A 15,440-nucleotide genomic window follows, 5' to 3' on the forward strand; every position below is an offset into this window, starting at 1 on the left:
AAAAGTGTGAGGCTAAAGGTTAGGCCTGAAATAGCATAAATGTCAACTGATACCAGTTAGGCACCTATAAATGGGTTAGCTAAACAGATAAAAATATCAGGCCCCTTTTAATTTCCTTAAAAATATGGAAAAAAAGGAAACAAAGCAAAAAGTCCTCACTTCTACACCAATGTGGGTACTTGGTATGACTACAACAACTAAGATAGTCCACACATTCTCTTTCCAAAAGTAAGGGACAAGACCTCGGTTTACATGTCCAGCTGGGTAACTGCAAGGATGGATGAACTGTCACAGCAACACCACAAATACTCACACCAAGTCGACCAAGACGAATGCCCCACTGGGCATCAGTACTGAGTTCATGGAACTTAAGCCCCATTTCAATTTCTCGATAGAGGCTGGCCAGCTGAGAGCCCACCAAAGATATTGCCTAAAAATAGTAAAATATGATTGAAATTCTGTTGCAAAAAGAGTAAGTGCTTCCAGCATCTTCCACGTAGAGCCTAATAATAAAATCAGGCTCTCCTTGTGATAACAGGGCTTCCTACACCGTTATGACTTCTTACACATTATTCAGATAAATCAGTTTTTTATATGATACCATAAATGTAGTCTGGCTTTCCTTCATAAGTATTATCTATCCTGAAGGCAACATCTCACAAAAGACAATTTTGTTGTTGTTGTTGACAGGCAGAGTTAGACAGTGAGAGACAGAGAGAAAGGTCTTCCTTTTTCCGTTGGTTCACCCCCCAAATGGCCGCTACGGCCGGTGTGCTGTGCCGATCCAAAGCCAGGAGCCAGGTACTTCCTCCTGGTCGCCCATGCAGGTGCAGGGCCCAAGCACTTGGGCCATCCTCCACTGCCCTTCTGGGCCACAGCAGAGAGCTAGACTGGAAGAGGAGCAACCGGGACAGAATCCAGTGCCCCAACCGGGATTAGAACCCAGGGTGCCGGCGCCCCAGGCAGAGGATTAGCCAAGTAAGCCGTGGCGCCAGCCACAAAAGACAAATTTTAAAACAAATAATAGTCATAGTACATTTTCTGTCCTTTAAACTTGTCTAAAAAGAACAAGCTCATGAGTCTTGATGTCCAAATACACTGGAATAAGCATAATATGTGAGGTCCTAAGGTGTCCTTCAGATTTTAAGAAATAAGAAACATCTTAATTCTTCTGGTTGAGCAATGCTTATGACGTGCATAAACATTCCAGTCACGGGCATTAGTCTCATGTTACTTTATTAAATAACTGAGATAAGGTGGCAAAGACAACTTTGTTTTGTCCCCTAAATCTTTAATTGTTCAAGAACTGAAGGTGTGCTTCCTTATGGCATACCAAAATTTTGTCGTAATTCTGCCATGCTTTATCTATGAGCTTCCAGAGATTTTCAAACACGTCTTTTTCAGGTAAGAGAGTGCAGTAACCCAGTGCCAGGTCAAGGTCAACAACGCGACAGTTAAATACCTATGGGAAAAAGGCATAAACAGAATCAAATTCTTCACAGTCAAAATAGAATTAAAAGTACTTCAAGACTCATTTGTCACAAAACTAAATTATAGATGCTACGAAAGCCAGGACTCTAGAACTCAATCCAGGTCTCTGACATGGCTGGCAGGGACCTAAATATTCAAGCCATCATCTGCTGCATCCCGGGGCCTGCATTAGCAAGAAGCTAGAATTGGAAGCACAGCAGGGACTCAAACTAGGCACTGTGATACAGAATGTGGGCATCGCAAGTGATGTCTTAATGGTTATGCCAAATGTCTGCCCTGAATCATAAACTATTCAAGCATATGCAGCGTTGACTGTGGTTAAAGACCCAAAAGGAGAAAACACAGATTTTACCAAGAACAAAAACTTACTTTGTGCAAAAGTGTTGTAGCATTTCCCCTGATGAACATAACAGATTTTTCTTTCAATTCCGTAACAATATGCCTTGATTGAACTAATGCGGTCTCTCCAAACAGCTTTTAGAAAAGAATAAAACAATCTTTAGGTTGACATCTATAATATCATCCTGAAAATTTCATGAACTATTTTGTTGCTGTTGTTTAAGATTGATTTAGGGCCTGGGGCTGTGGTGTAGTGGGTAAAGCTGCCACCTGGAAATCTGGCATCCCATATGGACACTGGCTTGAGTCCCGGATGTTCCGCTGCTGCTGCTGCTGCTGCTGCTACTACTACTACTACTACTACTTTTTTTTTTTTTAAGACTTATTTATTTATTTGAAAGGCAGAGTTAAAGAGAGGCAGAAGAAGAGAGAGAGAGAGAAATCTTCTATCTACTGGTTCACTCCCCAGATGGCCACAATGGCTAGAGCAGTGCCAATCTGAACCCAGGAACCAGGAGCTTCTTCTGGTTTTCCAACATGGGTGCAGGGACCCAAGAACTTGGGCCATCTTGTACTGCTTTCCCAGGCCATAGCAGAGAGCTGGTTTGGAAGTGGGGCAGCTGGGGTTTGAAACAGTGCCCAGTCACTGCAGGTGACTGCTTTACCCACTGTGCCACAGAGCCAGCCCTGATGCTCCACTTCTGGTCTAGCTCCCTGTTAATACACCTGGGAAGGCAACAAAAGATGGCGCAAGTGCTTGGGCCCCTGCACCCAGATAGGAGACCCAGATGAAGCTCCTGGTTCCTAACCTGACTGGCCCAGCTCTGCCATTGCAGCCATCTGGGGAGTGAACCAGCAGATAGAAGATCTCTCTCTCTCTCTGTAAGTCTTTCAAATAAATAAATCTTTAAAAAATATATATTTATTTATTTACTTGAAAGAGTTTCAGAGAGAAAGAGAGAGAGAGAGAGAGAGATCGATCGATCAATCGATCAATCTTCTGTCTGCTGGTTCACTTCCCCGGTGGCTTCAACTGCAGGGATAGGCCAAGTCAAGAGTCAGGATCGTCACTCAGGTGTTTCATGTGGATGGTGGGGGCCCAAGCGTGTGAGCCGTCTTCCACTGCTTTTTCCAAGCCACTAGCAGGGAACTGGATTAGAAGCGGAGCAGCCTGGACACAAACTGGTACCCATATGGGATGCTGGCGTTGCAAGTGGTGACTTTACCTGCTACACTGCAATGCTGGGCTCCACTTTATCAACTTTTAAGGAGCTCTGAAAACTCAACATTACATGCAAAAAGTATTACCATTAAATTTACAGTGATGGAAGGCTGAGAGTGGGTGCTTGATTAGGAACTTTAAAATTCAGTTGTGGTGCTGGTATCAAGGTACATACATTGTTTGTAACCCTTAAAACACATGCATTTTAATGTAATTCCTCAGTAAGGTTGAAACAAAACTAAGCAGTGGCACTGAAATCATCGTAACAGCAGAAACAAAGGCAATTCTCTCTGAGGCCCAGAGTCACACACAGCTTTGCATGCACAATCTGTCTGCTAGAAAGTTTTCAATGATGCTGTCAGGAGATAACTATAATAATTAGGGGCCAGCGCTGTGACTTAGCAGTAAACCTCCCCCTGCAGTGCCAGCATCTCCTATGGGCGCTGGTTCTAGTCCTGGCTGCTCCTCTTCTGATCCAGCTCTCTGCTATGGCCTGGGAAAGCAGTGGAAGGTGGCCCGAGTGCTTGGGCCCCTATACTCGTGTGGGAGACCTGGAAGAAGCTCCTGGCTCCTGGCTTTGGATTGGTGCAGCTCCAGTGGTTGCGGCCATCTGAGGATTGAACCAGTGAATGGAAGACCTCTCTCTCTCTCTCTGCCTCTGCTTTTCTATAACTCTGCCTTTAAAATAAATAAATCTTTTTAAAAAATTATATAAAACAATAAAATAGATATTCTGAGCTAAGTAAGTAGTCTAGTCAAAATTGTACTGAGCATGGAGTACAAAAACATTCTATCAGGACCTAAGGAAATTCAATTTACCTTGCTGAATCTGAGTTTCCACATTGCAAAATGGACTATGTCTCAGGGTTGTTTTAAAGATTATCAAAATGTATGGGGCCAGCGCTGTGGCGCAGCAGGTAAAGTCACCGCCTCCAATGCTGGCATCCCACACGGGTGCCAGTTCAAATCCTGGGTGCTCCTCTTCTGATGCAGCTCTCTGCTATGGTCTGGGAAAGCAGCAGAAGATGGCCCAAGTCCTTGGGCCCAGCATCCACGTTGCAAACAAAGAAGGAGCTCCTGGCTCCTGGCTTCAGATTCGCATAGCTCTAGCCATTGTGGCCAATTAGAGAGTGAACCAGCAGATGGAAGACACCCCTCTCCCTCTCCCTCTCCCCCCCTCCTTCTCTTTGTGTGTAATTCTGACTTTCAAATAAATAAATCTTTGAAGGAAAAAAAAAAAAGAAAAGAAAATGTATGCAAGCACCTAGTCTCAGCAGACACTCAATCTTTCTTAAATATGGCAAATGATCCATTTCCTTGCTTCAGAAACAAATAGGAAAATAGGAACTCCAAATTCTATTGCTTGGCAAAGTAAAAAAAACAACAACGAATTGTTGTCTGAACAATACCTTTTCACTCAAACTGGTATCCATGAAGCTCGAAACAGAGTGCTGAAGACAGGTTCCAAAGGAAACAACTACGAATCTCAGGGCCAATTCCCACTGGCTAGATTCCCGCAGGTTCTGAAGCAGGGCAGAGATGGAGTTGACAACAGGTAAAATACAGCTGTCTCCTGCAAAGGGACAAAGGGGTTTCATCTGAGTAAAAGGATTTTAGAGAGGCTGGTGCTGTGGCACAGTGGTTTAAACAGCTATCTGCAGCACTGGCATCCCATTTGGGCAATAGTTAGAGTCCCAGCTGTTCCACTTCTGATCCAGCTCCCTGCTAATGCACCTGGGAAAGCAGAAGAGGATGGCACAAGTTCTTGGGGCCCTGTACATGGGAGACTTGAAGTTTCTGGCTCCTGGCTTCAGCCTGGCCCAGCCCTGGCCATTGCAGCCATTTGGGGAGTAAATCAGTGGATAGAAGACTGATCTCTCTCTCTCCCCCTCTCTAGCTCTTTTAAAAAATAAATAGGATTCTAGATTTGTTTAAATGAAGAAGGATTACATTATCAGCAATAATTTTCAGGAGAAACAAGAACAAAAGAAAAAAGAGAAAAAGAAAAAACACAAAAGAAAGAAGAAAAAAATACTTTTCAGACACAATCTCTGTCAACACAGGCAGCAGTCATAGAATTCCTTCTCGAAGTCAGTTAATGAGGGACTTAATAGGAAATATCTATGGGGGCTGGCACCGTGGCACAGGTTAATCCTCCGCCTGAAGTGCCGGCATACCATATGGGTATCAGTTCTAGTCCCAGCTGCTCTATTTCCAATCCAGCTCTCTGCTATGGCCTGGGAAAGCAGCAGAAGATGGCCCAAGTGCTTGGGCCCTTGCACCCACGTGGGAGACCACGAAGAAATGCCTGGCTCCTGGCTTCAGATTGGCACAGCTCCAGCCGTTGCAGCTATTTGGGGAGTGAAGCAACGGAAGGATGACCTTTCTCTATGTCTCTCCCTCTCACTGTCTGTAACTCTACCTCTCAAATAAATAAAATCTTAAAAAAAAAAAAAATATCTATGTCCACTAGATAATGAGATACTTTAATTGTACCTTGCCTATAATTAGTGGAAGCAACATTTCTAGATGTGGAAGACTAAAATCTACGAGCTGATTTATGAAAGAACACAATCAGGCAAAACACATAATCCCCACCCCAGCTTCTGGAAGAATAACAAGGTAACAGTAATAACTAAGTAGTTACATTCAGTTAGATTCACATTTGGAATTTCAAGGAATTTACAAAGTCTCAATACGATGCTACACAGATCTAGTGACAAATACCTTCTCTAACGGAGCAGTATGGCAAACTCACGGAACCCAAGGGAAGTCTCTTCTTTTCTACAAAAAAATAATAATAAATTAGATTACAGTAAAAAAAATAACTCACTTACAAAGCATATGTCCTCAGATATGTAAGCACGAGCCAGGGGCTGGTATTGTGCAGTGGGTTAAGCTTCCACCTGACACCAACATCCTATATGAGAGATGTTGAGCCCTAGCTGTCTAAGTCTTTGGGCCCCTGCACCCACGTGGGAGACCCGGAAGAAGCTCCTGGCTCCTGGCTTCGGATTGGTGGAGCTGCAGCTATTGTGGCCAAATGGGGAATGAACCAGAGAATTGAGGACCCCTTTCTCTCTCTGCATCTCCTTCTCTCTCTGTGTAACTCTTTCAGATAAATAAATAAATCTTTTAAAAAATTCATCTACATTATTGTGTCTAATTGTAGTACAAAACCTCCACAGTTTAAAATTGCCTAAAGTGTAAATACATAGAAAATAATGACACAAATGAGATTCACCAGTGAGAGGCACAAGCGATGAGATCAACTCATAAATAACAGGCAGCACGGTCTGTGATTCAAGAACAATTCCATCTTCATTGAAGAAGTCACTGTAAGACCACTCTTCATACGGATCTTTATGCGTTCCAAAGGAAGTCTACCAGGAATATGGCAAAGACGGAAGTAAGGATACTTCCAGATACAGACAGCAGCCTGACCAAGCATAGTCCAGAATCCCATCAACTACAGCCAAACCATTTTGATGAGCTAATACAATCATGTACAGGCAACCCTCACTATCAGTGGGTTCCAGAAACTCAGACCCAGCCAACCTCATGGATCGAAACACTCAGGAAAACACAATGTCTATATTGAACATGGACATACTTATTTTTCCTTGGAATTATTCCTCGTATAATAACTATTTGCATAGCATTCACAATGAATTGGTATTCTAAGTGACCTAAAGATAATTAATGCAGATTGAGGACATGCATAGGTTATAGGTAAACTTGACACCATTTCATTCATGAGATTTGAGAATTCAGATTTTGGTAACCACAGGGAATCCTAAGCCAACCCCTCACAGATACCAAGGGACAAATGTTGTCTTTCTTCTGGTCTATGGCTTATGGAAAGGTCATTTTAAATCAAACTCTAACAGAAGGATAATTTTCATAGAAGCTTTTTTTTTTTTGAGGCCCAATGTTTAAAAAGCACAAATTCAAGCCAATAAATGTGACTACAAAAGGGATGTGGCTTCATGCCCCTAAGTTACTTTTTGGAGTAAAGTAAGACAATGTAAGAGTCAGTGCTTTTGCAAACCATGCAAGTGAGTTCAAAGTGAGGTGTGCTGCAGCTGGCAGGGGGTTTGCTTTAGAGAGAAGAAAACTTTGAAGAGCTTTACCTTCATTAGAATTCCACAGTCATCCATTTGGCACTGCCGGGAAAGCTCCACCGCCGTTAGAGTGTATTTACAGAGTTCCACAGCATCTAGTAAAAGATCTGAAAGAAAACGGAGAAAATCCATTGAGCTCCTAGTTCATGCCTTTGGAATACTGACAACAACCTTGTTAAAATTACCATTCAAAATTCTAAGGATGGTCATGTAGTAGATCATTTCCATGTAGTTTCTACCACCATAAGTATTATCACTTTACTTAGGCTCAACTTCACAATAAATCAGAGAAGAAGAGGCAAGGAATTTCACAATCCTATGAAAATGAGTCTCATCAATAGTCAGAAATGACATCGCTAATATTTTGAACTATTCTGAAGCCATAATCCGAAAGACAATCAGTTATAATCATCCCTTGGAGCTGGCATTGTGGTGCAGTGGCTTAGGCTGCCGCCTACGACTTGATGTCCCATACGGAAGCAACTGTTCGAGTCCTGGCTGTCCTGCTTCCAATCCAGCACCCTGCTAATGTATCTGGGAAGGCAGAAGAAGACGACCCAAGTGCTTTGGCCACTGCCACCCATGTAGGAGACCCAGATGGAATTCCTAGTTCCTGGCTTCAGCCTGGTCCAGCCCCAGCCATTGTAGCCATTTGGGGAGTGAAACAACGGATCAAAGATCTGTCTCTATCTTTTATATAAATAAATAAATACTAAAAACAAAAAACAAAAAAAAACCTATATCCCTTGGGGTTGGCATTGTGGCATAGCAAGTAAAGCTGCCGCCCGCAATGCCGGCATCCCACGTGGGTATCAGTTCGAGTCCCAGCTGCTCCACTTCTGATCCAACTCCCTGCTAATGCACCTGGGAAAGTGGAAGACGGTCCAAGTACTTGGGCCCTTGTACCCACATGGGAGACCCAGAAGAGGCTCCTGGCTCCCTGCTTCGGTCTGGTCCAGCCCTTGCTGTTGCCACCATACGGGGAGTGAACCAGCAGATGGAAGATCTCTGTCTCTCTGTAACTGACTTTGAAATAAATAAATCTTCAAAATAAATTATAAAGAGATACTGCCTCTTGTGTAGCTACTATGATGTCCAGTTATAAAAATTTAAAAAAAAAAAAGCATTTGGGAAACAAGTATAAAATGAACCAGAGAATGTAAAACTGTACAAAATAGACCTTCTCACCTGGACTACAGATGGTGGCAGCTTGGCATGCTAGATTATGGATCTCAGAAGGAAGATTTAGTCCCACAGGTGCGGTCATTGGTATGTCATTAGCCAACATCTGACACAGCTTCTGACATGCAAGAAACAGCAATTCCCCTGTGTGGGGGTTGCAGTGATACCTGAATAAGTCCCTTTGGAGGAAAGGAAGCATTGGAAGTTAGAATACTCACACAGAAAGCAAACACACTGGCTGTTGTTGTATTAATACATAAGCACCATCATCAACATCAAATGTCTTTAAAATATGTTCATGGTATATAGCATGCTTTGTTTTCCAAATTATTTGGTATGTCATTCGGTGTCAAAGTGAACAGTAACCTAGAGCCAGTGCTTACGCTATCTAACCCAAAAGTACACAGTCCTGCCTTCTCTGCTACCAGGCCAAAATAGGCTCTCAAGGTGACAACTAAGAAATGCTCCTGTGAGGGGCCAGTGCTGTGGCTCACTAGGTTAATCCTCTGCCTGCAGCGCCAGCACCCATATGGGCGCTGGGTTCTAGTCCCAGCTGCTCCTCTTCCAGTCCAGCTCTCTGCTGTGGCCCGGGAAGGCAGTGGAGGATGGCCCAAGTGCTTGGGCCCTGCACCCGCATGGGAGACCAGGAGGAAGCACCTGGCTCCTGCCTTGGGATCGGCGCAGTTCCTGCTGCAGTGGCCATTTGGGGAGTGAACCAATGGAAGGAAGACCTTTCTCTCTCTCTCACTGTCTAACTCTATCTGTCAAATAAATAAATAAATAAAATTAAAAAAAAAAAAAACAACAACAAAGAAATGCTCTTGTGAAAACAAGTGTCACCTGCTCTCCGCTTGTCACTGAGGAAGTACACAGAACAACGTTACTTTCAGGCCAGCTGTGCATTTTGGGGATATGGACATTACCCGCACTTCTTCAGGGCTGTTCTGACATTCCCGTCTTTTAAGGCTCTCAAGGTCAGCTCTGCCTCCAGCTCTTGTTCAGACACCTGCAGGGCCAGCGCCTGTCGGTGCAGCTTGGACTTGGTGCTCAGGCCCTTCTCAGCAGTCGAGGCAACCTCGTGAGCTCTGATGTGCTGTTCACGGAGATCTGCTACCAGGGCACTGTTGCTGTAATCTTCGAGTGGAAGGAAGACCTCGAAGTTCTCCTGTAGCAAAGGGAAGCATGACAGTCCCAGTCTGCTCCACATATCTGCTGTCAGAAATCTCTGCTGCATTTCAAACCTGGCTTTCTCACCTCCCCCTCAAGACAACTCCTCCTAAACTGAGAATCTAGTAAGGATGGGTGTTTGGCTTAGTGGTTAAGATGGCACTTCACAGAGCAGCTGGATTACTGGTTCTGGCTTCAGACTCCAGCTTCCTACTAATGCAGACACTAGGAGGCAGCAGTAATGGAACAAGTGATTGGGTTCCTAATACTCATTAGGAGACCTGGCATGTAGTTCCTGACTCACAAGTTTGGCCCCAACAGGGACTGTGCAAGCTTCTGGAAAGTGAAGAAACAGATAAGCACACTCTCTGTCTCAAATAAATAAATGAAAATTAAAAAAATAATAATTTAAGGTTTAAGGTTTCAAGTTATAAAACCAATAATAATAAAGTTTGGAAAACAGGAAATTAACTCATGTGTTGTCAATTTCAGTATTACTGATATTTTGGGTCCGTGAATGCTTTGCTGTGGAGAAGACTGAACAGAAGGAGGGAGAAGGACAAGTGACTTGTCTAATGGTTAAGATGCCGGTCAGGACACCTGCCTCCCACATCAGAATGCCAGTTCACCACACGGATCCTGCTCATACCCTGGGAGGCGGTGGTGATAGCTCAAATGGCTGAACTTCTGCCACCCAGGAGGGAAACCTGAACTGAGTCTACCTCCTGTCTTTGGCTTGGCCCAGCCTCAGCTGTTGTGGGTATTCAGGAAATAGACCAGGAGATGGAAACTTGCTCCCTTTGGCTCTCAATGTCTAAAATAAACTAAAATAAGTAAAATAAAATAAAAAAGTAAAAGAAGTAAAGAGTGAAGTAAAGAGTGAAATAAAGTAAAGTAAAGTAAAATACAATACAACACAATATGGAGAGATCAAGTAGGTCTGGGCACATCTACCCTCAGGTTTAAAGAACTCAGCTTTGCTCTTTTCTGTTATTCCTGGTTGGCTGCCAGCTCTAGATCTAAGATTTATATCTCCGACCCAATTAAAAAAATCCTACAGAAACCCAGAGAAAGATATCAAGAGGTAGCAGGAGTGAGTCAGACCCTTTGCTCTGACGCCATTCTTAGAGCAGGTTCTCAGTCATGGCACCACCTCAGGCTGGAGAATCCTTGGGGCTGTTCTGGGTGCTGCAGGATGTTTCACAGCATCCCTGGTCTCTACCCATAGATGCCAGTAGCACCCTCCCCACACCAATTACGACAATCAAAATTATCTCCAGGAGCAGGTGCTGGCCCCCATCCCATACCGGAGTGTGTGGGTTCAAGTCCTATCCCCACTTCCAATCTAACTTCTTCCTAAGATGCACCTGCAGAGGCAGCAGGGTTGATTCAAGTATTTGCATCCCTGCCACCATGAGGAAGACCCAGATGGAGTTCCAGGATCCCAGACTTGGCTGCGCTGGCACGGCGGCTATTTGGGGAGTGAAACAGCAGATGGAAGATCTCTGTCCAGAAATGACCAATATCCCTTGAACACAAAACTGCCCCCCACTTCACTGAAAAGAACTTAATCTAATAAACATGGGTAATTTTCTTGGTATTTCCTTTCAGTTTCTTTTATTAGCATTTGATAGCTGCATTGTATAATTTCATAATTACCTTCCCCAATTAACATTACATAGCTTCCCTTTCTCCTGCCATTACGTATTAGTTTTCATACCTGCATTACACACAATCTATGGTGGAGTCAATTCTTATAAAAAACGCCGCCATGGCCTCTGCTTTCCTGCCTGTGCTCACTACTTGTGGCTGCTCCTAACTGCAAGCTTTCCTCCACGTGGCTCCCAGCCTGCTCTCTGCCAGGTATGGACCCAGCTTACGCTATTAGACTTCTTTCTACCCTAAATAAATTCCTCACTTTCCTGTACATTTCTTTCACTGAATAAATGCTAAAAAACTTTTAAAAAATGTTATATAATTTTAGGGACTAGCAATGTGGCATAGCAGATTAAAGCCCTGGCCTGCAGCACCAGCATCCCATATGGGCGTCAGTTTGAGTCCTGGCTGCTCCACTTCCATTCCAGCTCTCTGCTTATGTGCCTGCAAAAGCAGTAGAAGATGGCCCAAGTCCTTGGGCCCCTGCACCCATGTGGGAGACCAGGAAGAAGCTCCTGGCTCCTAGCTTCATATCAGCCAAGCTCTGGCCGATAAGCCATTTGGGGAGTGAGCCAGCTGATGGAAGACCTCTCTCTCTCTCTGCCTTTCAAATAAATAAATAAATCTTTAAGAGTTATATAATTTTTTTTAATGGGATCTAAGATTGTTTTGTCTTCAAGAAGCTTCCAGGAGACAAGGGTGCTTCTGGTCTGGGAACCACCTTTTGTTTTTATTTATTTATTTATTTATTTATTTTTTGACAGGCAGAGTGGACAGACAGTGAGAGAGAGACAGAAAGAAGGGTCTTCCTTTGCCATTGGTTCACCCTCCAATGGCCGTGCGGCCGGCGCGCTGCAGCTGGTGCACAGCGCTGATCCGATGGCAGGAGCCAGGTACTTATCCTGGTCTCCCATGGGGTGCAGGGCCCAAGCACTTGGGCCATCCTCCACTGCACTTCCCTGCCCACAGCAGAGAGCTGGCCTGGAAGAGGGGCAACCGGGACAGAATCCGGCACCCCAACCGGGACTAGAACCAGGCCCAGGCCCAGCCCTAGCCATTTTGGCCCTTTGGGGAATGAACTACTGGATGGAAGATCTCGCTCTCCCTCTCTTTGTAATTGCTTTTCAAATAAATACAAAATCTTTTTTAAAAAAATGTTTATTTTATTTATTTGAAAGGCAGAGTTCAAAAACAGAGAGAGAGTAGGCGGGAGAGGGGAAGAGAGAGGTCTTTTATCTGCTGGTTCACTCCTCAAGCAGCCTGGCTCAACTCTGAGCCATGGGAGCCACTCGGGTGGTGGACCAGCACATAGAAGTCCTTTCTCTGACTCTCCCTCTCTCCGTAACCCTGACTTTCAATTAAATAAATATCTAAAAAAACGATTAAATGTCTTCTTTTTAAAGAGATCACCAAAGGTTTACCTTCCTTCAACATCTATCTTTTCCCAAAGGAAAGCAGTTTCTAGGCACAGTCAACAGATATCCTAAGTTTTACAGGGAATGTAGTTTTTATTTTTTTTTTTAAAGATTTTATTTATTTATTTGAGAGGTAGAGTTACAGACAGAGAGAGAGAGAGAAAGGTCTCCCTTCCATTGGTTCACTCTCCAAATGGCCGCAGCGGCCAGAGCTACGCTGAACTGAAGCCAAGAGCCAGGAGTTTCTTCGTGGTCTCACATGCGGGTGCAGGGGCCCAAGAACTTGGGTCATCTTCCATTGCTTTCTCAGGCCACAACAGAGAGCTGGATAGGAAGAGGAGCAGCCGGGACCAGAACCAGCACCCACATGGGATGCTGGCACTGCAGGTGGAGGATTAACCCACTGCGCCATGGTGCCGGCCTCGTAGTTTTTATCTTTAGTAATCTTATTTTATCTCTACAATGCTAGTGAGACAGCATTTAACAGAATAGTACAGGTGCTGAAATCAGACCAGGGTGTGAGTAGCAGATCCAGTGATCCGCTGTGAGATCAGGCCAAGCTACCCAAGCTTACTGAGGTTCTGATTCCTCGATTGTAGAATGAGGATAGGAGCTACCTGTGAGCCCGATGTGATTATGGATACACACCAGACTTAACCCAATCAATGCTCAATAACTGGGTATACGATAAATGTACATGACTTTTTCTGGATTAAAAACAACACTTTAAAAATGCTTTTAACTGGGGCCGGTGTTGTGCCATCATGGGTTAAGCTGTCACCTGATGCCAGCATCCGGGATGAGTGCCAGTTCATGTCCCAGCTGCTCTACTTCTGATCCAGCTCCCTGCTAATGAGCCTGGGAAAACAGCAGAAGATGGTGCAAGTACCTGGGCCCCTGCCACACACATGGGAGACCTGGAAGGAGCTCCTGGCTCCTGAAGTCAGCCTGGCCCAGCCCTAGCTGTTGCAGCCACTTGGGGAGTGAACCTAGTGTGGGAGATCTATCTCTGTAACTTTGCCTTTCAAATAAATAAATCTGTAAAAGAATGCTTTTCGTATTCAAATCTAAGAAAAACATGGAAAAGTTAATACAAGTTCACTCCCTAGATGTTCTCGCCAAGAGAGCACTTGCTTATTACAATGGATCTCAGATTTTTTGGCTAGACATAGGCATATTTATTACACTCCACTTAACATGAAATAGTTGAGATAGGCAAATTTGTAGAGACAGAAAGTAGACTAAATGTCACCACGGGATAAGACAAGAGAGGAGTGGGGACTTACCATCCAATACCTACAGCTTCTGCTGGGGGTGATGAAAAAGTAGCAAAAATAATTAATGCCACTGAACTGAACACAGAAAAATCATTACAAGGGAAAATTTTATTTATTTCCCACAAATTAAAAAACTTAATGCAATATAAAAAAATCACTGAATCACTCTTTTTAAAGGATGAATTATATGGAATATGAATTATATCTCAATAAAGCTGTTGAGAGAAGCTGGCATTGTAGCTTGAGATGCTGGCATCCTGTATCAGAGTGCAGGTTCAAGTCCCCGCTGCCGCGCCTCGGGTTCAGCTTCCTGCTAATGTGCCTGGGAAGCGGCACACTGAGACTGGAAAATGGCCCGAGAGCTTGCACGGCAGTTTCAGCCATACAGGAAGTGAACCACGGAATGGAAGATACCTCTTTCTCTTTCTCTCTCCCTCTCTGCCATTCAAATAACTACATAATAAATCTTTAAATAAAATAAAACTGCTGAGAGAATGGAGACCAGGAGGTGAAATTGTTGAAGGCTAATGCAGAAATACTGAGAGACCTCTTAGTCAAAAGCATTAACATGCAATGTAGCAAAACATCTTTACCTGTAAGCTAGCAGCCATTTTAAATAGTTTCAAGATTTCTTCCCATTCATCCTTCTTCTGCAGATTGTCTGTAATTAGAATTCTAAGTTATAGCAGATGTAACATTCCCACAGGCTGGATTTCATTTACAGGAAACTTAATACACAAATTCATACATTAATGTTATCTGGAGGTGGGACACTGGGGAAGTGACTGGATCAGGGGGCCTCTGCCCAGTGAATTAATGATGGGTAAAGGAGTAGTCTGTGGAGCAAGCTTGCTCTATCTCCCCATGGGATGCCCTCTGCCATGGTGACTGTGACACAGGAAGAAGGCCCTCACCAGATGCTGGCACCATGCTCTTGGCCTTCCTCAGCCTCCAGGACCACAGCTTTAAATAAGCCCTATTCCTTATAAATTACCCAGTCTTGGCTATAGAAAACAGATTAATGTACCGTATTACCAGAATTTTAAAGAGCCAAAATATGAATGAGATTTGGTTCTCTAATATCAAATCTCTGTGGCTCTTTTTAAATGCTGACCTAAGATAATTTAAGTACAGAAACAGTAATTTGAAAAGAGAAATCTAATTGTTCCTTCTGGTGGTAGAAAAGGGAAGTTTATGGGTTATAAGAAATGGTAATTATTCTAAAATAAGCTGTAGCTTTGTTCCTCCAAGACAGATACTTTCTGAACTATTTTAAGTTTGAAGTTTAAATGGGTTCTTGCCCCTATCACAACCAACAGATCACTGAGAATATGTAGTAAGCACAAGGCACCAAACACACCTAGCAGTAAACAGCTTGCTGAAGCATATGAACGAATGGTGAGGTGAGGCTTACACAATTCTGTGCTTTTACTACTGATAGAACAAGACAGACTTTTCATGAAGGAAAATGGGTAAGATCAATACAGACACGCAGAGGCACAAGGACTGTGGCCCTCCTAAGAGGATGAGCTCTGGAACATAAGCAAGGGGCAGAGACACAGAAGCT

The 15,440-nt window shown here is 43.8% G+C and overlaps 1 protein-coding gene across 3 annotated transcripts in view; it reads right to left on the reverse strand.

Moving 5' to 3' along the window:
* Positions 1-15,440, reverse strand: part of KNTC1 (kinetochore associated 1) — a 93,481-nt gene that overhangs the window by 31,308 nt on the left and 46,733 nt on the right. For all 3 annotated transcript variants that reach the window (XM_008250528.4, XM_051837743.2, XM_008250529.4), the window contains 10 exons: positions 14,467-14,534; positions 9,282-9,523; positions 8,365-8,537; positions 7,186-7,283; positions 6,297-6,435; positions 5,780-5,836; positions 4,462-4,625; positions 1,861-1,965; positions 1,334-1,462; positions 314-430 (listed from right to left, as the gene is read on the reverse strand). In XM_008250528.4, the coding sequence (XP_008248750.2) occupies positions 314-430; positions 1,334-1,462; positions 1,861-1,965; positions 4,462-4,625; positions 5,780-5,836; positions 6,297-6,435; positions 7,186-7,283; positions 8,365-8,537; positions 9,282-9,523; positions 14,467-14,534 (1,292 nt within the window). The remainder of the gene's footprint in view (positions 1-313; positions 431-1,333; positions 1,463-1,860; positions 1,966-4,461; positions 4,626-5,779; positions 5,837-6,296; positions 6,436-7,185; positions 7,284-8,364; positions 8,538-9,281; positions 9,524-14,466; positions 14,535-15,440) is intronic.

This window comes from Oryctolagus cuniculus, chromosome 21, assembly GCF_964237555.1.
Source record: "Oryctolagus cuniculus chromosome 21, mOryCun1.1, whole genome shotgun sequence".
NCBI lineage: Eukaryota > Metazoa > Chordata > Mammalia > Lagomorpha > Leporidae > Oryctolagus > Oryctolagus cuniculus.